The sequence below is a fragment of the Ictidomys tridecemlineatus genome, chromosome 1 (genome assembly GCF_052094955.1).
Source record: "Ictidomys tridecemlineatus isolate mIctTri1 chromosome 1, mIctTri1.hap1, whole genome shotgun sequence".
Classification (NCBI taxonomy): domain Eukaryota; kingdom Metazoa; phylum Chordata; class Mammalia; order Rodentia; family Sciuridae; genus Ictidomys; species Ictidomys tridecemlineatus.
In genome coordinates, this window is record NC_135477.1 from 216,140,220 (window position 1) to 216,167,519 (window position 27,300).

General features: G+C 34.9%; 1 protein-coding gene across 2 annotated transcripts in view; it reads right to left on the reverse strand.

Annotated features, from left to right (window-relative positions):
- Nucleotides 1-27,300, reverse strand: part of Zswim6 (zinc finger SWIM-type containing 6) — a 191,025-nt gene that overhangs the window by 45,897 nt on the left and 117,828 nt on the right. For both annotated transcript variants that reach the window (XM_005319587.4, XM_078016106.1), the window contains exons 2-4: nt 21,253-21,609; nt 7,455-7,603; nt 4,018-4,168 (exon numbers count right to left, since the gene is read on the reverse strand). In XM_005319587.4, coding sequence (XP_005319644.2) covers nt 4,018-4,168; nt 7,455-7,603; nt 21,253-21,609 — 657 coding nt within the window. The remainder of the gene's footprint in view (nt 1-4,017; nt 4,169-7,454; nt 7,604-21,252; nt 21,610-27,300) is intronic.

A 27,300-nucleotide genomic window follows, 5' to 3' on the forward strand; every position in this document is an offset into this window, starting at 1 on the left:
TTTTCATCAGATGAAGGTCTGCATGTCAGGAATCTTTTTTTTTTCCCCCTCCAAGTGTATTGGCCACTGCCAGAAATGGACCCATCGACTCCATTGGTGCTAAGGAGTTAAGCATCTGAGATTTAATTTAACAGTTTCAGCTTTATTAAGCTGTCACAGAGCGGCCCCACTTTGATAACAGTAGCTGCTCCAATTATGGCTTGGTTTAGGGTTGACAAGTATAATGATTCATTCGTGGCACATGAGAAGCAATAAAAGGTTGTTTTGCATTACAGCTTTAAAAATGTGGGCACTTTTTTCATTTAATTTGTCACTTAGCTTTTGCTAAGAGGACATTTAAATTGCAGTAAAAGGCAAATGGGGCTTTTAGTTTAAATGTAATCCCCATATTTAAATGATCTGTAATGGTGCAGTGTTGGAGTGGGAACACTATTGTCTCACAGTGGGTCCTGATGGTGACATGTGACATTTGTATTCAGGTCCTGTATTATCCATGTGGCTAAAGGGCTTCCAATTTCATTTCACAGCCAGAAGCCTGCAGAAAACACCAATTAACTTGCAGATCCCATTTGCCGACAAAACTCAGCCTCTTCTCAATGTCTGGCATCTGGCAGTGCTCAGCATTTAATTCCAAAGCAGAGCCTTGAAGCAATGTGAGCCCTGTGTAGGGGCACAAAGTCAAATTCCCCCATTTTATTAAAAAGCAAAAGCCTTTGCTTTTGTAGTCCAGAAGGAACTTTGAGTTAATTTTTTGGTGAATGAACATTAAGATGTGATAGCCATTTTTATTTCTACATGAGATTCTTCACTGAACTTAGATCCCATTAAAATGGAAAGTGACCTCTGCTTACCATGGGAGTGCACAGGAGAACTTCAGCAATCTAGTAATGATTTTCAGATGGGGTGGGAGCTGAGTGCAAGGAAAAAAAAAAAAAAAAACAGAAAAACAAAAACAAAAACAAAAAACTCCGGGCAAGAATTTGTGATCTTCATCTTGGTCTGAAATCAATCTGGATCTTCATTATGAAGTAGTCCATCAGGGCATGACTAGAATCAGCTGGTAAAAACTTCCACCCAATTACAACTAATACTTTTGATTTAGGGTCAAGATACACAATTTTCAAAACCAACTTGAAAAAGTGATATGTGACTATGGATTACATATAGATACTGCAAATATATTATAAACAATATATTCAGACAGTATTTTCTTCCTAATGAGTTGTCATTTTACATTTTCTAAGCACCAAAAATTTCTAAATTTTATTCACTCAATGGTAATCCAATAATTTTTCCTTAAATAATACCCTTCATTATAGTTTTTAAATGCTACTCCTTTTAACCTTTATAAACCAACTAGTCAATTCAACATGTACTTCAGAGTTACAAAACTGAGAAGGGTTTACTTGGAAAAGTAACTCATTCAGTATTTTATAAAAATATAAATATATATGTTTGACCCATGCATTACACTTGCATTCTTTAACACCACAATGTGCCTGCAAACAGCATTCCAAACCACGGGAAACTTTCTACTATAGTTACAGATTGATATACATTTTCACTGGAGGAAAGGCTACTATCATTATTTCAGAAGTACTAAGATTAAATTCTTACAAGATACTTTTTAAAATGCTAGGGAAAAACATTAACAAACATTTAACATTTGGCAAGCAATAGATGTATATAAACATAATGTCAAATTCTTTACCAACTTGTTGTATGACACAGATCATAGAATGTCATCTTGTGGGAATTTCCTAATCTCTCTGGACTTCCTCATCTGTAAAATAGTCCATCTCAAAGTCCCCTCCAATTATGATCATGCAGTACCTTCACAGGCAACAGCTTTTCTTGGTCTAGACTAGACCTGGGATCGACAAGTTCACTGAAACTATAAACATATCCTGCATTTCCTACTCACAAAATTAACACAGGCATGGATTTAGTGTGCCCCAAATTTCATTTGTGTGAAATTAGACCCCTCTCTCATTATGCACAAAACTCAATTCAAAGTGGATCAAGGATCTAGGCATTAGACTTGAGACCCTGTGCCTACTAGAAGAAAAAGAAGGCCCAAATCTCCATCATGTCAGCTTACAAACTGTATTCTTCAACAAGACTCTTAAAGCACAAGAAGTTAAAATCAAGAATCAATCAATGGGATAGTTATCAAACTGAAAAGCTTCTTCACAGCAAAGGAAACAATCAAGATTGTGAATAGAGAAACTACAGAATGGTAGAAAATCTTTGCCACCGGCACCTCAGACAGACCATTAGTTTCCAGGATACATAAAGAACTCAAAAAGCTAACACCAAAAAAAAAAAAAAAGAAGAAAAAAGAAAAAGAAAAACCCAAATTACCTAATCAATAAATGGGCAAAGAAACTGAACAGACACTTCAAAGAAGAAATATATTTGCTCAACAAATATATGAAAAAATGTTCAACATCATTAGCAATTAGAGAAATGCGAATTAAAACTATATTGAGGCTGGGGATATAGTTCAATTGGTAGAGTGCTTGCCTCACCTGCACAAGGCCCTGGTTTCAATCTCCAGCACCACACCAAACAACAACAACAACAACAAACCTATATGAGATTTCATCTCACTCTAGCCAGAGAACAGCGATTATCAAGAATATAAGTAACAACACATGTTGGTAAAGGTGAGGAAATGGTACACACATACATTGCTGGTGGGGCTGCAAATTGTGCAACCACTCTGGAAAGCAGTATGGAGATTCCTTGGAAAACTTGGAATGGAACCACCATCTGACCCAGTTATCCTACTCCTCAGTACACATCCAAAGGACTTAAAATCAATATACTATAGTGACACAGCTGCATCAATGTTTCTAACAGCCCAATTCACAATAGCTAAACTAGGGAAGCAACCTAGGTGTCCTTCAACAGAGGAATGAACAAAGAAAATGTGGTACATATACACAATAAAATATTACTTAACCATAAAGAATAAAATTATGGCATTTGCTTGTAAATGGATGGAACTGTAGTGGAGACTATCATGCTAAGTGAAATAAGCCTATCCCCAAAACCAAAGACCAAATGTTCTCTTTGATATGCAGATGCAGACTCACATGAGCCTTAAGGGGTGGTGGTGGGGTTTCAATGAATTGGATAGCAGTGAGTGGAGGTGGAGAGGGATGGGAATGGGAAAGATAGTAGAATGAATTGAACATAACCTTCCTATGTTCATATATAAATACATGACCAGTATAACTCCACATCATGTACTACCACAATAACGGGAAGTTATACTCTATGTATGTATGTGTCTAAATACATTCTACTGTCATGTATAACTAAAAAGAACAAATAACAAAAAAATGTAAAAAAAAATTCATTTGTCACACAGATTTCTTAAAAGAAAGACATTCATTACTTCCCTAGCAATGAGCTTTTAGAAACAAGGTTCATCCCAACAAATTCACAGTATCCTCTCAATGAATATGACTATAGGACTTCTCAAATTTTCCAAACATCTGCAATATTTCTATTAACCACCAGAAATTTATGGAACAATAAATTTTAGAGTTTGTTCACCTAATTCTATAGCAGCCAAAAATAAAATAAATATTCAAACCACTTTTGATAATTCCAATGTGGGGAGAAGGGGAAAATAAGACTCCAAATTTTAACTAAATGGAGTATAATATTAATCTAGAAACAAAATCTAATCTAGAAACCAGCTCTATAATGCAAAACAACTTTTAAAATAGTATCACTTTTCCAATATTTTAAGGTAGATTCCTGTGCTTACTTTCTTTGAGATCAAGCAATTACTCCTCACCCCCCAAACTGTGCCAAGGCTGTTTTCTGCAAATGTAAGCCCAAGTCCTCAATCTGTCTATTATTTTAACCATTGTGCACTGGTACAAAGTTCAGATATGAGCATCTTTGTCTCAGAAATACTATGACCATGTTATCAAAATATTCAACTGTGGTCTTTATTCATACACAACTCAATAATAACTTGTCAGGAAACATATTTACCCAGTTCATCCCAGAGCTGCCTATATTTGTCAGTCATTGCAGTGCCTTGTTGCCTCCAAAGTGACAGGCGAGGGTCAGCCATGAACTGCTCTGTAATCAAGGTCAACATGCGGGCTCCATTGGAGTCCCTCATCTTCAACATCTCCCGCACCTAGTGGGGAAAACAGATCTTTAGAAAAAGGTTGAAAAAGATTAAAAAACAAAAAACAACAACAAAAAAACCCATCAATTGAAAGAGACAAACCACCAAACCACTTTTCTGTATTTTGTATGTGTGATGCCTTCACACCAGCCCTCTTAAGAAAAAAAAAAAAAGTAAATAAAAACAGATCTCTATCCTAAATTGCAATTTACTCTGAGAAATGATCTTTAATTACTCTAAATGTTTTAGAAACCACATGAGGTAAAGAGTTTTCCTTTCTAATTTCAAAAAAAAAAAATTCTTGGTAGGGCTTTATGTATCGAATTAAGGTAAATGATTAACTGTGTTTCATATGTCTGGTAGAACTTTTTTTCCAGGTCCCCTTCAAAGTATCTAACCAAATATATTTTGTGTTCAAAATTATATTTCAAAAAAATGGGTGACTAGGTAATTTACCCGTTGAAAAACAATAAAAGTGAAATCCAGCACTAGAAATAGCTATCTGAACCTAACAAATATACCAAAACAGCTTTTAGCTAAGTGCATTGCTTCATGGGGATGAATGGAATATCTTTGCTAGCCTGCAGAAAAACAATACCAGAACAAAAATGACAAATAGTTTGACAGAGAGCTATGCAAGTCCTTCAGTTTTTAAGATAAATTAATAAATTCAATAAATTCTCTTACTGAAATTTTTAATATAAAGAGCAGCACATATAGTTGTCCCTCAGTATTTATGAGGAATTGGTTTCAGAACCTTCCAAAACTACCAAACTCTGAGAATTCTCATGCTTTTTTATACAAAGTGACATAGTATTGAATATAACCTATGCATATCTTCCTGTTCGTTTTAAATCATCTTTAGATTACTTATAATCTAAATACCTAATACCTAATATAATGTAAATACTATGTCAATAATTTTTAGACTGTGTTGTTTAGGGAACAATAACAGGAAAAATCTGTATATATTCAGTACAGATACAACCATCATCAGCCATCATGGTGGCCTAGGTACAATTTCAATCTATGGTTGGCTGAATCTGCCAAGGCAGAACCTGTGGATACAAAGACAGTGTACTTTCGCTCAGGAATGTTTTTTGCAATCGTGAAAAAAAATAGAGCTATAGATTCAAGAACTCTCTTGCTCTCTCTGAATGATCCACAAAGCAGAATAACACCCACTGACCTCATAAATTAATGACCTCTCAAGCTAGAACCTTGAGCTCTGCCCATTCACTAGTGCTATACTTCCCAAATAAAAGAAAGGAGAAAAGAAACACAGTCTCCGCAGGAAAACCTAAATGAATCCCTCCATTCCCCACAGTGTGTACTGCTATGAATTCAACAAGTAAGAACCTTAATTGAACATCAGTTGTCGCTATAAGCAAATTATTGGGAGCAAGGTTATAAGCAGTAGGTGGGGAGAATCTATGTGAAAGTAAAGTGAAGGAGAAAAATGGCAGCTTTGCAGTAAAGCAACCCAAATCTAGATCAATAGATCCAGCTTCAGGCCTGGATCTGACAAGCACTGGAACTCCTTCACCAGCTTCAGAATTCGAAGTCCTGTAAAGAACTCAATAGCACCTCTACCCCGAATCACAAATGTTATGCTTCCAGGAGGATCAGTTAGTAATTCTGAAAACTTTATTCCCAATGTGGAAGCACAAAAAAACCATGAACTGGTGAATCCTGGGAGAGAGAAAGGGAGTTACAAGCTACCAGCTTAAGAATTTTATTTACATTTATGCATTCCTTTCAATCTTTAAACATCCATGCAAAGGAGGCAAGTTTAGAAACTTCATTTTATAAAATACAAGACCAATCCTCAGAGAAGTAACTTGCCCTAAAAGCAAAGGTAACAGCTAGACTCAGAACTCAGATCTGTCTTAATCAAAAAGTTACATCATTTCCAACATCAGATGTTGCTATTACTTCACATGACATACATAATATGAACATAATGTATAGAGACAAAAATAAACTGCAGGCCAATCTAATAACACGTCTTTCACATGGCTTCCCCTTGGCCATAGTGTACTCTGCTGATATAACATATGAAATATTCCCTGTGTCTATATTCATTACAATACATTTTATTACATTACCCGTTTATAAATGCATTTAATTAATTAATTTTAGTGTACTTTCTGGGTTTGTTTCTTTATTTACTTAATTTTGTTCTTTTTTAGTTGTAAAAAGAACTTTATTTTTCTGCTAAGTTGCTAACCTATTGCTCAGTTAGCAATAGTAGTGAAATACATGCTTTATTATCAAACATAGAAATCAAAACTCTCTATTACAAAACTCAAGTACACCTATAGCCTAAAAGTAATAAATTTTCAGCTGATGGCTTTGAGGCATCATGTGAGTTTGAAGTGCCTAAGAATTACTAAAGAATAATTAAATATGTGTGAAATAGTTTTAGGATTAAATGTATTTCATTAATCTAATTCCTGGAAAATTTGCAATCTACAAAGAGCCTCTAGATAAATCTTTCATAGCAGAATACACTATTTTCTTGCCACCCCAAGAACAAAGTTCACCCAAATTCTTCTGAACTTAAAAAGTTTGATCACTGTGAATATCAGAGAAGCTATTTAACAAAAATATCAATGAATACAGATATCTGTTCCTTTAAAACCAATTTTAACACACTATCCATAATCATGGCTATATCCCCTAATGAAAACACATGGTTTAATACTTAAAAATGCTTCATACTACCAAAATTTCTCCATAAAGCAACAGACATAGCTTCTGCTCATGAAGAACTTGTGCTGAAGATAATTCTGCTTCTTAGGTCTATCAGTTTTGGGTGATCAAAATGAATGCCAGATATCAAAATTTAACACCACTGTCACAAACTTTAGGAGATATGTGACTATTAGTTAATTTTATAGATGAGAAAACTGATGTAAATAATAAAATCCATGCTTCTAAAATTAGCTTGAAGATGCTAACATTATTAAACAATACATAAGGAGCATTTTAAAGATTGTATTTAAAGTGATGCTTCACTTGGGAAAATTAATTAGAAAAAGAAAAATTTGAAAAGATGACATTTAAAGAACATTAAAACTATTTATTTAGTTTTCACTATTGGAAGTAGTTTTTTAAAAAAATTACAGAAAGAATTATCATTTTTGAGAGAGACCAAATTAAAGCTTGTATTACAACACAAATGTTTTTAACTTGTTAACTTGGACTTTGTTTTAAAAAGCCTTTATCCTATTATAAACATGATCCTATACATATGTATACTTAGAATTTTTAAAAATATAAATAATCATACCTTTGCAAAGAGCAAATTAAGCTGTTTCCCTGATCCGTGGTACCCACCCTGGGAAAGGAACAGTTTAACCTGTTCTTGAACCTGTTCTTCATCTAAGTGCCAGCAGTTTTCATCGTCTATACTAGCACCTGCAGTTGGATCAGGAGCACCTAGAAATAGAAAGAAAAAATAACACATTTGCTCTTCTTTAAGTATTCTGATAACAAACTTGAAAATAATTAAAATTCTCTATTTTGCATAGACACTTAAATCCAATCTCCATTTCAATCTTACTTATAAACACATAACTGAAAAACATGCAAAAATCACTATTATTTTCAAGTCTTTCCTGATCTGTGTAAAGTCAAATGTAGATTACTTCAGACCTAAAATAGTTCCATTTTTTAAAGATCTGAGACTTGTCTTTAGAGATGAGTTTACAGGTTTTATATTAAATTAAAAAGTCACAAAAATGTCCTATTGTAAATATGTGATCTTTATAAAGCTCTACTTCATGGGACATGATATAAAAATGTTTTTCAAAGATATTAAGAAAACATAAAATAAGTGAACTCAGCAGACTATTTCACTCTTTACTGTGTTAATTCAAGAAGCTGTCACCATTATCTGCTACTGTATAAACTACATGCTGACATAAGTCTTTGGTTGCAGAAAACTGAAGATTAAAAAGGGAAATCAAGCCACATGGGAGCAGGCAGTGCAGCTGTTGTACTAAACCAGGTTGTAGTATCACCTTGCCAAACTGCATAAATATTTTATTGCTGAAGTACACACAAAAGATAACAGCAATATAATAAGCCCTGTGTGTGCAGACTACCTCAGAAATCCAAAAGTTACCCAGATATTTAGGTAAAAATTAAGCTTTATTATTTGTTAGTAAAACAAAATGGCATTGTAAGACTTAAGACCTGTAAGAAAGAAAAAAAAAATGAAATCTAAAAACCTTTCACCTTAGTGTTTTCATCTCCTATCAACCTTTAATAACTACTTTTGTAGGTGTGGTTTTACATGACTTTTCTCATCTTTTAATGAGCTAATGTAAACTCAACAGGCCAAGAAAATAATCATTAACATCTGCTTAAAACCAGGGCTATTAGACCCAGTAGAGGAAAGCAGTAGGTCATGAACCTTCCTGAAAAAGCATATATTCAACCACTCATTCATTCATTCATTCAGCCAGTCAGCATATTTTATTAGTGCCTGACTCAGGGCCAGTCTGCCTCTCTGCTAAACTTGAGCATAGAATTCCTACTTTTACCCAATTTAGTCAGCCGTTGACTTGTCTGACTAAGACCCATAAGAAACACATTTTACATTATGCCTAATATGCTATGTGTCCGTGTACTTGCATGATATTAATTAATCTGAAGGAAAAGTCTGATGGGGAAAAATAGAAATAGCAGAGAAGTTTAGTATTTTCTTTTCAAAAGGCTGTCACAATCTTTTAAACTGATTTCATTGCCTATAATTGGTTGCAACCTGCTATTTTACAAACACTGTATGAGATAAATATCAACCAATATACAATAATAAATGATGTTAACTGCTCAAAGGAAGAAGTCAAGATTCTGAGACCATATAAGAACTCCAACTTGGTCTTGAATTGTTAGGGTAAGCAAAACTTGAGGGAAAGGCATAGAGCTGAGATTTGCCATAAGTAGGTTAGAAACTCATCAGAACTTAACTAAAGGTGGAAAAAGGAAGCAACAAGCCTGTATGTGAGACCAAGTAAAGAACCTTAGCCAAGAAGGAACACAACACAATGAATATGTCTCTGTAACCGAAGAGTAAAAGATAAGAAGAGCAACACAAAACAATCCTGGAGCCAGGTGCTCCTATAATCCCAGCAACTCAGAAGGCTGAGACAGGAGGATGGCATATTCAATGTCAGCCTCAGCAACACAGCCAGGCCCTGTTTCAAAAAAAAAAAGGGGGATGAGGATGTAGTTCAGTGGTTGAATGCCCACTAGGTTCAATCTCCAGTTTAAAAACAAACAAACAAACAAAAACAATCCTGGAAGAGACAGAGGAAGTAGGGCTAGGGCTTGAGAACCTTTGCTGGTAAAGAATTTAGTTTCTTTTTTTCCCTGAGAATAATGAATGAGAATTTATTACAAGGTTATCTGAAGTGGAAGAATAAAATACTCTAGATAATAAAACATGTTCTGTCCTGATATGCATCAATTTCAACATTCCTAGCATGAAATATTAATTGTGTAACATAAAAATGAAGGGGGAGATTCTCTGTATATTCCAATGGAAAGATAAAATATCAAGGGGAAGAAGAAAAATATACATAATATACCACCTTTTACATAGATAATGAGGCTTTAAAAAGAACATAATATTAGTGCCTTCTTATATATGCATAACAACTGGGAAGGATATTTAAAATGAGTAACCTAGCTACATAGGGGAAGGAGATCCTTCATTGAGTAGCTTCCATATTTTAAAAATTTTGGAACCATGTGAAATACATTTATGTATCTAAAAATATCACTATCTGAAATATGGAGGATGGATTGGGGAACAAAATATATAAAAAGAGGATATCATTTTGATAGTTTGCACACAAGATAACAATGGTAACTGGAAAACCAGCAACAAGAACAGAAAAGGAGAATCTGACAGGAACTTAAGAAATAAATGCAACAAGACTTGGGAAGAAACAGATATACAAGGTATGGAAGACTAAGGGGTGGGGACAGACATGGGTTTCTGGATTAAACAATGAGAAAGAATTTTGGACAACTCACTGATAGAGACCACTAGAGAAGGACTAGGTTTGGAGGTGGAAGAAGCAGCCTTTAGGCTATGAGCTGTTTTAGATATGAAATATCTCTGAGTAGTTTGTTTTAAAATTCGAAATACCTTTCAGACAGTGAAGAAGAGTTGAGAGAGCATTTCAAGCAGGGACCTGGATGTACTAGGGACGTAATAAGAGGTTTAAAAAAGAATCCAGGCCACAACCTTAAAGCCAAAATTTAAAGGCTAGGTAAAAAGATGAGCAAGAAGAGCAAAAGCAATTTGTGGCCTCTTAAGAACTGCAGAGCTCCTTACATATGGCTCTTCCAGAATTGAGGAGGAAAAGCTGTTCCACGTAGAAACTGGGCAACTAGACAGATGTTTAAGCTCCACAGAGCAAGGATTGTTATCAGCCTTGTTCACCACTGCTTCCTACCACCTATGGCTTCTGGGTAAGCAAACACTTGGAAGAAGGGGGAAAAAAAAAAAGAGGGAGGAAGGTATGTAAATAGCCTCACCAGAAGGACTCTTACTTGAAAGGTTAAGAACAACTGTAAAAAGCATCCTCACATACATTATCTCATTTTCTCCTCACAGAATCCCTAAAAAATAATACTGATCATAACTCTCATTCCAGAGAAGGAAAAAAACATGTTCTGTGAGGTTACAACTTATCCATACCCTCAATGCTAAATCTAGTCTTCTGGTTCTCTCACTCTGCCAAGGAACATATCCTAGAACCCAGAGCAAAAACTGAACCCTGGGGTCACCAAGGTAGGGGCTGTGAACCTTAAATGAAATATAAATTTAAGAAAGGAATATTGTTATGTTTTTGGCATGGTCTTATCTTATAGGAGGCCATAGGACCACGATAATGTGAAGGGTTAACTACTAAGTCTACAAATGTATCTCATAGAGATTCAAAGTCCCTAATTCACCCCCCTTTTGACTGTAGGGACACCCTTGCATACACCCCTCTGTACAAAGACATCTATACATTCTTTACCTAAATATACCAAAAGAGACTTTCCAAATACCAAAACTATAGGGTCTCAACTTTTAAGTTCTTCCCAACATCTTGCTAAAACTCCCCTTGGAAATCTGACACAGGTCTCCTACCTCCTTAGGGTAAACTCTGACTAGCTCCTGGTCATCCAAGTCCACTGTTCCTTCTGATGAAGTGAACTAAATAAATCCAATTTCAATCCTCATAATGCTTATATCCTCCAACTTTTGTATTTGTTTTCTCCCGCTCTGACAGACTGTGTGGGGAGCTCTGCCCCAGAACTGCTTGGAATAGGGATGTCTGGTGGCATGGAGCTTCAATTCACAACCAACATCACCCACATATTTTAAGTAGGTCTGATTTTGAATTGAAGAAAACCCCAGCCTTTTCCTAATGGCCTAAATTGGCAGACTGGTCTACATTCAGATATCTTACCAAAAATGTCAAAATGCACTTAATTCTTAAATTCTTTTAAAGCTAAGAGCAAGAAGAGACAGAAAAGCCAGAAATGACTTCTGACTTGAATTACACAGTGAAGTCATTTCTTAAAATCAGACAGATTTTAAAAGTATTATTATATTTTTTAAAACATGCTTGATTTTGAAATTGCTTTAGTGAACAATTTAACTTACATATATACTGATTCTGGTTGTTCCCTAGGTAGAGAAACATATCTAATAGCAAATATATAAACACATGAATTATGTCTTCTCACACTTCTGAAAAAAACATTTTTGGTTTTGGTTTTTATTTTTTGGCAAGCTAGTACAGAATTAACTTACTCCTTGAGAGTACTGAGGAAAGAGTTAAGGCATGGGAAAAGGAAATGGCACACAGATAAAATTTCACTGCAGATAATCTACAAAATCTATACACAAGTTGAAAGAATGTGCAGGTTCCTAAGTTTCTATCAGAATTCAGAAGACTTCAGTTCTAGTCACAGTTTAGAAAAACATTCATCTCTAGCAAATTACTTAAGCTCTTCACGTCTCCATTTCCTCAATGCTAAAATTCTATAATTCAGAAATCAAAAAATTAACTAAGCAATAAAAATTAACTGAGCAAAGTACAAAACTTTCTCTAAGAATGTAAGCAAAAATAACTAGTAATTAAATAAAATAGAAATTTACTCTATTATACTTCTCAACATTTTATGAGTAAGATATACGTTCCAGGAAATTAAGTATCTATAACAATAATAATTTTACCCAAAGCATAAACTCATGTGTTCATCTTTAATGCTGAGGTATAACTATTTAAACCCTAATAGTCTTGATTAAGTGCATTAGAGTGTTGTCTAAGCCTTACATAAATTGTAAGATTTGCACCATTTTAATTTTTATTTTTTAATGGCTGTCTATCAAAGACAAAACTCTCATCATTTAACTAAGAGAGAATTCAAATATTTCTACATTTGCTATTAGATTGCCCCCCAAGCTGGGCAGGAACCAGAATCTCTTAGCTAGTGTGTAAATTAAATGATCCATTTAAAGTGTTTTAAAACCTATTATTTTTCTACCCTTATTTATATTTATAATTATAAATGCTTTAATATTTACAACTTATAATTAATCTTTGTGAGCATTTTATTACCAAAGCTTAATTCTTCAGTTTAAAGCCTTCAGGGAAAGTAAAATTATCTGTTGAAGAAAAAAGTGAAACAGTTTAATTGTCTCATTCCCAGACATGGATATGGAAGCTTGATTTATCTCCTACTTTACCTCCTACCTTGGTAAAATGACACTTCAGGACAAGAGCAAAGGAGAATTCACGGATAGGAAGAGCCACTACCTTAGTCTTTGTCTACATCTTGAGTAGGGTTCTGACTTAATTTTGATTTACTGCAACATCAAAACTCCCTCATCCCAAGAGTTCCCCAAATTAAAAGCATATCAAAACTCCTGAGACACACTCTGAAAAATAGATGCCTGGGTATAACTTCAGACCTACTGAATCAGAATCTTTGCTGGAATAAAAATGCCGGAGGAGAGAAGAGAAAGATTTTACATTTGGAGAGAATGTTAAGTATGGTGCCAGGGCCATCACAAAGATACCTCTTCAGTGTACGGAATGTAAGACATACATAATAAGACGATTATCTCATGCCATGGTTCCCTTGAAGCATTAGACAACACCAAATCATTCTGCACATTTTAACCTGAGCCACAAAGACAGGTTCACAATGGGCTTAAACTATGTTTGGTACATGAAGTTACCCACAGTGTTGAGTTTTAATGTGTGTATGTTGGGGGGAGGGGTGTGTCTTTCTCTTCCTCTGCTGGAGAACAAATTTAAATGTGAGAAAGTGAAAGGCTTTAGCTTATACAGTTCACATCTTCATCCTGTCTGCTTCCCTAACACTATTATCCAAATAATGCTTTTAACCATTTATACCTTCTAAAGATGCTCCTTTTTATTGAAATTGTCAAGTTTAGTGTATTTAGGCAGAATACAGAAGCAGATGTCTATACTGCAGAGGTAATTAATTCAGTCTCTTTTGGGGAACCTATAGGAGAATGCTGTCTCCTACAGTTTTAGTTCCTGCTGTTAGAGCTAGAAAACATTTAAGTCTGTGGCTTGCAAAGGCACTGGTACACCTGTCCTACAAGCTAAAGGCAAAATCCTGACATCAACCATTGCACTAAGAAGAAAAAGGCAAGATAGCAAACTTTAGTGATTCAGAGTCAAACAGAAGTCTTTCTTTAGAGCAGAGAGGTGAGAAACTAGAAGGTTGCTAAAAAATTTTTTTAAAAAAATTTAAAAGTAAACACACCCTTTAGAAAAGATTTAAATGTTACTCTTCATTAAATGCTCATTTCAAGTAGTGACTGGCTAATGCCTTCATTTCAATTTACAATTTTGTTGTAAGTTGACATTTCATCACCTCTGTCCTCTACGGTCAGTCTATGTAATCCTACTGCCATGATAGAGTGTGATGTCCTCCTCCGGAGCTGTTAAGAGGGCAGCCTGCTTTCTTAATTGTGAGGGCTAATGGCAGAGAAAACCCTGGCATATACCACGTTCTGCTCCAGCAACAAACCACCTTCCTTTCAGCTAAATGCCAAGGAAGTAAATAAGCAGCACAGCCATCAGCATATATCTCAGGGAACCCAAATAGACCTGTCAGGGTTTATGGCCCCTCCTCTATTATTTTCCTCTCTTCTGACTTTATTACTCATCCCTTATTATCATTTAATTTACTTCAGGATTTCAATAGTATACTTATTCATGTAAAGAAATAATCATGTATTTTATATGGATAAAAAGCAATAAAGTATTTGCAGATTCTTCAATGCTCATTAAAAAAATGGAGAGTATAAACGGTGCATATCAAATAAGTCATTTTCCATTACTTATCTAATGAATGTATTAACAATTACTTAGTACACAAATACAAATACCTAAATGCAAAGTTCTTAGAAAAAGTCCTATGTGTCACAAATTTAACTTCAGATTTATTACTATGTTTGCAAGCTTTGAGAACAGTTTGCTCAGGGGCTGGAGTTGTAGCTCTGTAGGAGAGTATTTGCCTAGCATGTGTGAGGCACTGGGTTCAATTCTTAGCACCACATATAAATTAATAAAATAAAGGTCCATCAACAACTAAAAAACGTTAAAAAAAAGAACAATTTTATCATTTTAAAAGACACCTGTAAAAACTGGTTCACAAAATATTTTCCTCAACTATTTACTACAGCCCTTGAAGGCTCATGCTGCCGTACTGCAACAGCGGTGATGATAACAACCACTATTTACTCCTTTAACCCTTCTGACCTTAAATGAAATCATACTCTTTATTGTGCACGTTTTACAATTAAAAAAAACAAACTGAGGCATGAAGAGATTCAGTTACTTGGCCCCAGTAACAAAGCTTATAAGCAAAGAAGCCAACTTACGCTGTCTAACTTCAAAATTAGAACTCTTAAACACTGAACAGTCTTACAGTGGGAGATAATAAACTCATCCAGCCAGATGAGCTAAAAAGAAAGACTTAGGAAAGACTTAGGAGTCAGTTACAGAAGAGGAGATGGATGAGGAAACTTGACTATAGCATTATGAGGTGGTGTCAGAGATGACTACAGAGTGTGAGGCAAGGTAAGATTTGGAAGTGAAAAGATAAAGAATGAAGGACACTGGGCTAAAAGTTAACTTGGCCGTCTCTGTGTCACCCTAGCAAATCCTTCATGAGCTACAAATGTATGATTCCTCCAAATTAAGAGACATAAGTTTTAAGACCACTTCTTTGCTAGAGTAAAATGAAAAAACTTCATGCGAAGGAAATAAAGTAATATCACCTGTATGTGATTCTAGATCCAAAGCTTTTTTTAAACAAATATTTAAGTCATTACAGAAACATCAAGCTTTAGTTATAACTTAAGGGTAAAACAAATGATTTATGAAGAAAAATTTGACAATAATTACAAAATTCAAAATGCTATGTCATTTTTTCCTGGTATTTCTAGTATTTCTATGACTGAGACTAAATTATTTTTTTAAAAAAATTGCCCAAATTTACACACAAAGCAAGGGATGGTCACAACAACTTTGTATGTAGTAGGGAAAAAAATGAAAATAACCACCTTAAGGTGATTCAGCAGGTTAATGATTAAATGCATCCAAACTATGGAATACTACACAACATTTAGAACAGGAATAGACATATTTGTTCTAAATAAATATTCATGATATATTTAGAGAAAAAGACATACTGCAAATACAAACTGTTTTTAAAGTATATTTAAGTGTGTGTTTTCATGTCTGTGCATATGTGCTCAAGAAGAAAAAAATGTCTTAAAAGATATATTCCACGTGTCTGTAGTGGCTGCCTTATTGGAATAAGGGCTTGCTGGAGTCTACGGGTGCTGTTGCGAGGGGGAGCTAATAAAGGCTTGCCTTTTTATCTTCACATACATCTACAATAAACTTTCCCAATGCACATTCTTATTTTTTAAAATTTTTCTTTGTTTCACACTGCTGCACTTTAAGATAGAGAGCTACTTTAATTCTACAGAATAAATTTACTAATTATTGTGACCACCAGATCATACCTTTGTTTCACCAACTGTCAACACCAGAATGCTCTATAATAAAAAGGATATGCTACTAATAATCAAATTATCTCCCTAGGAAACTTGAAAGAAATGGTTGCTAATGTAAGCTCAATTACAATGAACACAACCATCCACTGGGAAATAAAAAGAAGAGAGATGTGACACAAGGCCTGCATCAAATGACTCCAACTGCCACTCACTGATAGATCTGGAACATGTATATGTTATTATATCCTTAAAGAATAAATCTCCAAGTTCCTACTAGGAACAAGACAGAATAAAAAATGACAGTGTTACTTTGTGTTTAACAAATACAAATTCTTATTATGTCTTAAGTATTATGCATAGGGAGGCTACCAAGATACACCAGGTCAGAGAGTCGGCCCCTATAAAGCTTCATTATTTTCAAATGAAAATTAAGAGCTTAAGTAATAAAGAGGGGACTGCTGAGTGTATTTGCTTGTTTGCTTGCTAATATCTAGGAGAGCTTAAACAGACCAATATGTTAGATGGCTGGGACACAAAAGCAACTGGAGGCTAAGAGGACAGGCAGGCACAACCAGATGCATGGTCTCAGTTTTATAAGAACCATGCTCAAATTGAAATGGAAAAATAACACACAAATGCATTTTCTCGGTGCACTCGGTGCACTTTGGCAGTCTGGCTACTACTATGTCTTTGCCAATATACCCCCATCAAAAAAAAAAAAAACATTTTGGAAGAGATCTAGATGTCAACCCTCATCTGTCATGTGAATAAAATAAATACCCTTTACATCTGGCTAAGATAGTACCTTGGGGTAGATGGCATGGAAGTGAGTGCCTACTTTTGGAATTAGCCCAGGCTCTCTGAATGAAAGGGTCACTAAATGACCCTCCTCCCTCTCTAAGTCAAGGTCAGTACCACTGGTTTCCCTCAGTATATTCCTTTGTTGTAATCTGCCCAATTCAAACTAGCCCACAGTAAGGTCAATAAAAGAAAAAAAGCACAAGACAGAAAGTAGAAGAGGAAGAAATGTGTACCAAAAAATCTAGGGAAAACAAGTTGATCTCCAAATTACCCATTTCCTCAAATGGCTTCTGCTCTCAACTATGATATGAATACCTCCAGGTAAGCTTGGTTATCTTTTTAAATTATTATCATTATACATTCCTATATCACATCATTAAAAATGTCCAACACTGTTATAAAAGATTATGAGCACTTAAACATAAGAAAAAATTAGTCCTACTGAGAGTTACACAGGTAATACATATTGAACACAACACTGGACTACAGGACTCCAAATTTCAAGTTCAATATTCTGTCCCCATTTCACAGTTTAGCAGTCTACAATTACATCTCCTTTAGTAAGAACAACAAAGGACCACAAGAGTCCAAATGGAAATAACATGAGTGGAGTTAGTGCTATCTCTAAATAAGTACTTAACAAAGACATCAGCTTCTCTTTCAAGAATATAGAAGGTGAAAAGTTTATTAGTATATAAAGCCAAGAGCAAAAAAAATTTTGCTTTAAAAATACCAAACTGGCAATCTCCCTGGTGGGCCATTAACATTAACTATCTCACAACCACTTTTAGCATACAGTATTAAATTTTATAATGAAACTGAGGGAAATTTTAGGAAAACACAATGAAACATAAAAAGCTCTACTGACAAGGACTGAAATATTAAAATAACTAAGTCCACATTCCAACTTACTTTCTTTTTTATTGGGTGGTGGGGGTTAACAGGGATTGAACTCAGGGGCCACATCCCAGCCTTATTCTGTATTTTATTTAGAGACAGGGTCTCACTGAGTTGCTGAGTGCCTTGCCATTGCTGAGACTGGCTTTGAACCCTGGATCCTCCTGCCTCAATCTCCAGAGCCACTGGGATTACAGGCACTCACCACTGCACCCAGCTTCCAACTTACTTTGACTGAAGCTGTTACTATGAATAAATGACTATGTACAAAAACCATTACAATTACAAATTTGCAATACCTAGTTCATAAGAAATTTGTGAGAAACAATGTGCATGAAATAAATAACTAAAATAATCAAGTCTAAATCCTATCTTAACCATATTTATCTAGCAAGGTAAAAGTGAGGGTTTTCTTTGGAGAAAAATGAAATCCTCCCAATATTCATATTCAAGACATTTTTTTCAAAGGAAAAATATACCCACAAAACCATACAAGAAAGCACTACTTTAAAAACAGAAAGCTTTTATACAGATGTTTGGAGGCAGTTGAGACCATGTAGTCAAATAACTGTAAAACATATTTAATCCCACCCCTTATGAAGTCATTAATCTAACAGTTAAAGTAAGACCCTCCAGGGAGCAGATTTCCCATTTCATCACTTAAGGTCACAGCCTGCTTTCTACCTCTCTTCTTTTTTACCACTTGTCACACTAGAATGGAAGGCAATAAGGCAGTTTGTGTAATTGGCCCATTTCCAGGCTGGAAGCAAATCTGATGATAAATTAAGTGGAGAAAAAGCTGGTAGTACTGCTCAAGTTCACTGCTCTCATGAAGTTGTTTTCATACCAAAGTTATCTGAAAATCACATTGAATCTAAAGCTAACCTGCATTGTCCTTGATATTCCCTTGAACATTTTTTCCAATTTTAGAAACCCTGAAAGCAATGTCAAATGAACACATTCTTACATAAAACTTTAGTTAATATTGTTTCATTAGTCCCAATATTTCAACATGGAAATGCATTTTAAAATCTTTTAGAAAGAAACTTTGGGGCCACAATCCTTCAAAACTAGCAAGACAGATGCAATAAGCACCTAATTATTGATTTAGACCTTTGGTTAAACTAAAACTTAGACAACAAAGTGACCCTAATGGATTATATGAACTAAGAATAAAAGGAAAAACAGAAAAAAGAGAATGCATAAAAGTCTAAAGAAATGGTATATCCTATTCTACCTCCACTGAGCAATTTAATAAGAAGCCACAAATAGGCTCCTGAGAAATCTCTGGGATGACTGTTAGCTGGTCTAAATTTTCACAAGGCAGCAAGATTTGAGACAGGGAAAAAGCCTACTTGAAAAGTCCTTGAAAGCATGTGCTTTCAGGGGGTTGAAGGTACTTCTGTAGCAGAATTGTTTACACTTCTGTTATTTAACATTGGCAGATTCTATCAAGTAAAATGCTTTACACACCTTATGATAGCTACTCTAATAAAGCCTAGACTGATATGGGGAGCACTAGAAGAAATATGACTGCATGGATTTTCCTCTGACATAAAACCCACATTATCTCACAGTACCGGGAGACCTGTAAAAGAATGTTCACAGCAGCTCTATTCAGAACAAGGCCCATCCACAGTGGAGAGTGATATTCTCATTCCTATAATACTCGAGAGCTGTGCTGTCTGATATGATAATACTACTAGCCACATGTGGCTACAGAGCACTTGCAGTGTGGCAATAGTATGATTTGAGATGTGCTGTTAAGTATGAAATAGATGAGATTTCAGATGTAATATGAAGAAATGTAAAAATATCTCAATATTTTTGTTAAAACAGTATTTATAAATACTGAAGTTTATTAACAAAATGTGAATCAATATTTTTTGTTATACTGAGCCAAATAAAACAAACTGAAAATTAATTTAACTTGGTTTTTTTTATGTTTTAAATTGTGCCTCCTAGAATATTTCAATCTAGGGCTGGGGTTGTGGCTCAGTGGTAGAGCACTTGCTTCACATGTGTGAGGCACTGGGTTCAATTCTCAGCACCACATATAAATAAATGAAAAAAATGAAGTCCATCAGCAAAAAAATATTTTAAAAAAATATATACATGTGGGTCACATCATATTTCTACTGAACAGAGCTATGCCACATCAATGACAATGAAAGAATTACAGGTATACAAAATAATATGGACAAACTCTACACCTGATTTTGAGTCAGGTATACAGGAATCACACTGAATGATAAGTTGGAAAAATGTCAAACTAAACCAGTGTTTAATGATGTCAAGAACACCACCACCAAGGGAGTGATTAACATAAAAATCAGGCATAGTTATCAAGGAGAAGAGAAAGGAGCTATGACTCGGAAGGGGCACAAAGAACTCTCTCAGGTGCTGAGAGCCATATACTTCTTGGCTTAGGTTTTTTTTGTTAATCTATCCACTCATGTTTTATGCATTTGTCTGTATTTTATATCTCACAATTGTAAAAGTTTAAAAACATGAATTCAAACTTCTTTCTTTAAGCACTTCTATTTGCTCTATCAAATAATGACTTTGGGGGAAAAAAACTAAGAATAGAGTTGGGTGACTTGTCCTACATCTCAAATCTGTAGCTAAAGGAAAGTGACAATGTTAAGTTGCTGAGCTATTTAATCAAGACTGCAATACTTTCTTCAACATATTTAAGTATTTAAAAAATTATGTTCGTTGTTCATACATTTTAAAAGCACAAGGAACTGTGCTTTACATTACTATATTATATGGGAAAAAAGTGATGGGTATATTTCCAAACAGTTGCATATTCTCTTAAACTGATATATTTCCAATGTACAAAACAGACTCCTGTTAAAAATGTTTACAAATAAATAGCATGTTCAATGTGTAGAAGATTTAAACAAAACTTTTTGTGACTTCTTATACAATGGTTCCTATACAACTATTCATATCCTAAACTCTAAACAAACTGTAATATCCTAAAAATGAAAAAATTCTGACCATGTATAGGTTAGTTTATTGAAAAGAGTGAATTAAATATCCTAAGTGTTTTGCATAATACATAGTATTTGATAAAATGTTGCTAAATAAAAAGAGTATAAAAACCAAGCTTTAAACAAATGATTTTCTGAGCACAAAAAGCATGAAATGCTTCAAAAGATATATTTTAGGATATAAAACTAGATTTAAAAATTTACAGCAATGCTCAGGATCCCTTTTATATTCAATTAATTTTATGCAGAACCAATTTATAAATGAAAAGGACACCAGAGAAAAAATCTATGGAATCAATGTCTATACTCACCATGAACTTGGTTGATTTCCGAATTTTGGGAAAGAATTTCATCTGCTAATTTTTGAGCAGTTGGCAAAACTTCTGTGTGGTGCACTGTGATCAAATACTGTACAAACTTTTGTAGCTGGTCTCTATTCATTTGAAAGAGAGTCTCTGAAATGGGAAGATGCAGTTTGACCTGATCTGGCTTGCGGATGCGGTATAAAGACAGTGCCACAACATGGGCACAATAAAATATGTCCTTGTTTCCACAGCTGCAGGTCACTGAGGTAATCTTGCAACGGTCAAAGCTGATGGCCACATTGCAAACAGTTTCTGGCTCCGATTGTATTGCAGGTTCTGTCACTGTGCCACTCAAGTGGAAACCTGTGTGAAAGACAGGAAGAGTTCAGAGTCCACATTCAGATGCTATGAATGTTCTAAATCCTGAAAATGTGATGCTGGACAGCAAGGAGCAAGAAAAAGTGACAGCTTTTATTTTCAGGTAAAAACATTCAGGCACCAACCATCACCCAATACCTCCCCCATAAAAGTAAAAAAAAAAAAAAATGGAATTTTCAGACATGTTGAGGTATTTTACACAACTAGATAAAAACTATTATCAGAATATATCACCAAGTTGGATCACAACATTAGTAGACCATAATCACTTTACTCTGTATCTGTGGTATCAAGATGAAAATATTCTAGATCAGCAGGGTTCATGATCTTTCTTTTTCCTTTATATCTTTTAGAGTCAGCCAGATCAACTTTCTTTTTAAAAACATCTCTCCTTCTCTCTACTTTACTCTAGGCAGCCATTAGTGTGCTCCAGCCAACATGGTAACTGAGGAGTTTCACAAACTCTCATAAACTTTGACCAGAGAAAGTTTTTAATTTAATAATCCTTTCTGCAGCAGACATGACATATGTCCCAATACAGCAATATCTTTGAGTAGCAACTGCTGGTAGAAAGAGACAACCAAATCTCATACACACCACATACCAATAAGTGACTCATAATGATTATTTCTTTCCATATCACACAGAGGAAAGCTGGTACAGATGTTAAGATTATTAAACAAACACACACATACACACACACATGCACACACACAGTACAAAAATCACAAGGGGGAAGGAAAGGGCCTTAGAAAACTCATACGTTAAACTTAGAACACAAAAATCTTCTAAAAGTTCCATGACCAGTGGTCATTTGAACTCTGCTTACAATGATTCAGACTCTCACTCCACACAGGTAGCCAATCTCTCTTCAACAGTTCTAGCTAAGCTCACAGTCAAATGAAAACTGCCTCTCACCACAGCTATGCACCAATTAGTACTAGTCTACTTGGCCAGAGGACAAACCTTCCACACTCCCTTTCCCTAAATGCATAAGGAAGTTAACCTAAATGGTAGGGTCGGGGTGGGTGGTGGGTGGAGGGTTGGGGGTGTTGAACATTGTTGAGTCCTAACTACTCAGCCTCTCCAAAGTCACATTCAGTGCCAAAGAACCAACCCTGATCCCTTTGGGAATATTCAGGACTCAGTTTTACTTCATGATTTCAAAGGCCTGACAGAAATTTGAGTGCCACACAATGAAACCTTGGGCTCTCTCTCTCAGTCTTCCACTACACTATTTAATAACATTCATCAAGCCGGTCACCGATTCTTTTGACTTTGCTAAATCATTCACTAGAAGGATCTTTACCATGTGGGGAAGTCTGAAAGAGGTAGTACGTATGGAGCTGAGGACGTGTAGGTTGAGAGGAAGAGATAGACAACACTAAGAGTTTTCACATGAGATGTCTGTACCTAACCTTACTGTCTCCCTAACAGAAGCTACTTAGGACAGAGATGGAAGACACCCACTCACCAGAAATCTTTCAGAGTAATATAATTTCAACTTGATAATTCATAATCAAGAACTCTTAATAGAAGAAGTATTATAATAATTTTGACTAAATGAGTCAAATAAAAAGAGCATTTCATAAAAACAAGTTACCATCATTGCTTCACAATAAGAATTTGAGAACTATCATATAATAACCATTTGGTTTTATTCCACAAATATTGCACTGTTTCAAATAGATATCCCAGTCTCCTTTATCTCTTATTATCATTAAGTTTTTCTGAAAAACCATAATTAAAATAAGTATACATTGGGCTGGGGATGTGGCTATCACATATATGCTTGCAGGAAAACCAGATAGATAACAGAAAAATAGTTTTAAACTGGCCATTGACAAAAATCATCCCCTTCCCACTAAAAACTATCACCTCTCTCCTTGCCTGCCATGTCAATGGATTTGTCTCTTTACAAAAGTGATACTGGAGAATTTTTCTAATCATGGCAAAGCTGAGATAATTGAGGATCCATATGACAGAGAATAATTAGTAAAGAGCCTACCAGGAGGGTTGTGGGTGCAGCAGGAGTGGTAGAGCACATGCAAGGCCCTGGGTTCAACGAACCCCAGGACAACGTTAAAAAAAATCTTTTTTTTAAACAATCTACCAGGAAGTAATGTACTGGAGGCTTCAAAAGAGCTGACGTTAATTATCAAAGAAGAATCCCTTAGGAAAACTGATGAAGCCTTCAAGTAGTTTTTGAAAACATTATCATATTTATTTCTGAGTTATACAAGTCAAAGAATATATTACTTAATCTTAATATTGTACAATTGTGCTGAGAAAATTTCCAATTTTGTTGCACTGACTATTGCTATTCTTGCAAAGTGTTTTTAAAAGCTAACTACAAAGCACTGTGACTTCCAAAGTAATTTAATCCAAATGATATGTGAAGGCATAAATAAACACATACATGTCTTATAGAATAACACTTCGTTAATCTGGTATCATTAAAGACTAAGGTGTTTCAGGAATGTTCACTTTTCCACATAATTCTAGACCATCTTTCAAGTGCCCAAACACCTTGAAAAATTCCAACCCTTTTTGACAGAAATATCTCCAAATATGGTACAGTCTACCCTGCCACCCCAATCAGTGTCAGCTAACTGGTCACAGTTAGGGTGCTACCATAAGGTGCAGATGGCAGTTTAAAAGTGGATTCCTTTGGTTATTTTTCTCCAATAACAGCTATCATGGTGTTCCTCTACCACTAAACCCTTTAAGTGTCTTTGCTCTCAAGTTAGTGGCACCTCTAATTTGACTAGTTTTGTGGCAGCTATTTAATACTCGGAGGCCTATTTGGTTGGTGGGGGCTCCCCTTGCCTTTTTGGCTAGGGTGCTGGAAGTCAAGAGGCATGAACCTTAAATAAAGGAAAATCACATGCAAATACATAAAAGGCAGCTGGTATATATATTACTTTTTAGGACTATGCAGTACTGAGTTAATTCCATCAAGCCTTCTTACTTCAGGATTGTATTATGGTGTACTTTGGCCTTTACAACTCATCAAACCTTTGAAAGTCATCTAGCTCTGAGTGGCTTTTAAATCATACCACAGCACCCACAGGAGAAGCAAGGACAGTATATTCCTCCTTCAACAATACCAAGAGAGTTCTAAGCCATCCTCCCTCACCCCAAACACCCTACCCATCTCCTAGCTGCTGGATTTATCTCTTGAATACTGAGGTGACCTAAAATAAAACAAAGCTTCTGAGAATTAAGTCTTTCTGGTGTTCTGACTAACTATAATAACTGGCTGTTTAAGAACTGAGCACACAAAAAGGGGCAATCCTGCACTCTGTGGTAAAACATGGGATAATTTTATTTTCAAATAACAAAACTGAAGAAATTATTATAAACCTTGTCTTAAAAATATTTGATTTTACAGAATATAATCTATGAAAAACAGTTAATCTCACCAAGGCAAAAGCACAGGGCAGTCAATTTATCATCATATTGTCATAGAGTCCAATAAAACTTTAGTATCCACATTCTTAATCTGCAGGAATGGGGTGGGGGGGGGAGGCGGGGGATAAAGTACAAAACCAGAGCACAGTCTTGCACAGGCCTGGGGAATAGAGAGACTTTGATTCAGATCAGGTTCTGTCTCTTAAATGCTGTGTGCCTTGGACATGTTATTTAACCTATCTGAGACTCAGTTTATATGTGCAAGAATGTGTCTAGAAATACGCTGTAGGGTTGTTTGGGGGATTAAAATGAAATAACATATGTAAAGCACCTGGCACACAGTAAAAGTGCTCATTAAATTTTATTTCCCTTTCCTTCCCTTCCCAGCTGGAGAAACAGGGAGGAGAGTGGACACATTCCCTTCATCCATAACACTTTCTTTTTCTATACTACTGGAATTTTGCGGGAGGAAGCCTCACTAATGAAGTGGCTTGAAAAATAAGAGGGATTACTGAAAATGTCTGAGGAAATGGGTAAGGAAACACTACAAGAATTATTGTTATTTGATGGCAAAATGAAAAATTTCAGAGTCATTTATACATCTGCTCAGTCTAGCTCTTTCTCTATTTTCCTCTTAACTTCTTTGTATTTATTCTATACACAAAGAATCTAGAAAACATTATTCAAGAGGGTATCTATTTTTTTAGTAACCATATGCAGTTCTAAAATGTTATAAAGTATGATTCTTAAGTGTGGCCCTGGGACATCATGAAAGACCCCACATCACTTTCAGGAGGCCCATCACGTTGAAAATTTTTACAATTATACTTAGATATTATTGACCTTTTATACTGTCTCTCATGAGCGTATATTTAGTTTTCGAGAGGCTACATGATGTGTGCTACTAAGACAGACTGAACACAGTAACAGAAAGGAAAATCCAGCTCTTTTCTATTTAAGGCAGACACTGAAGACATTAAAACAAAGTCACTCTTTTTACTAAAATATATGTAAATGACTTAGTTATTTCTTCCAGTTAACATACCATTATTTAATAGTTTATTTTTCTTAGTTTTTTCTGCTTTATTTATTTCTCTGGTAAGTACCAATAGATAAAATCCCCATAAACAAAAGCATTAATGGGTCCTCCACAAGAGTCCTGAACGTTGAAGAACTACTATTACAATAACTGCCAAGACAGAGAAGAAGTAACTACTCTTCTCCAAACTGTCTTTGATGAGGCATTATTTGCACTTGAATCTTACAGTAAGTAGGTCAACAGTAATAAAATTAAATAGAGAAACACTGAAGATTTCTCACACATGAACTTATATTCAAATCATCTACATTAATTTCACATTAACAAAGATTAAAAGTATTTATTAAAAGCATCAAATCATCTACATTAATTTCACATTAAGATTAAAAGTACTTATTAAAAGCAAACATTTAACTATTCACCGGTATTCAAAAATAAACTCTTCTTGAAGATGGATTCTACATATCTAAGGTTAAATCTTAGTTGCGCTGTAAAGGGGAAGACACATGATATCAGAATAGAAAGATAATCACTTTAAATTTTAAAACAAAGAATTTCTAGAGACTGGCCATATGTGCATATATGTGCTCAGCTAACTAAAAAACAGTTATAAACTCAAAGCACCAGAAAATTCCTTAGCTAAAATAAACTGGCAGACATGAAATAAATACACACACTAAAAACTATTCCTTTCATGGCACATTCTTTTCAGAAAAATGTGTGCCCTATGTGTGAGGTGCTCAAGTTAACGTATTCTTTGTTGAAGAAGAATTTTAACAGAAGCACTGGTATAGTACTTTCAATACATCTTTCACCCTTTTGCTTAAAAAAAAAAAAAAAAAAAAAAACAGGGAAATTAAAAGGCAGAAACCAAGGCAATGTAATGTTATGGATGAAAGGGTGGTAGGGATTTTGAGAGTTTTGTTTTTTTGTTTTTGTATTTTCTTAAAGCTAAGTCCTAAAATGCAAAAGTGCTTACTTACATTTAATACTCTCGTAACAATATATTCATTGGTTAATTAAATACACTAGATAAGCTAAATGGTATAGTAACTAATACTTACTATATGTCCTTGGCAAAACAGATAAGCCAGTTGTTGCTCCACCCCAAAACCTAAAGGGAAACCTTTCCTAAACTCTGAGAAATGCTACATACAATCAACATCCACATGTAATGATCAATGTGAAAAACAAAACATTTCAATTCAAATCATACACAATCT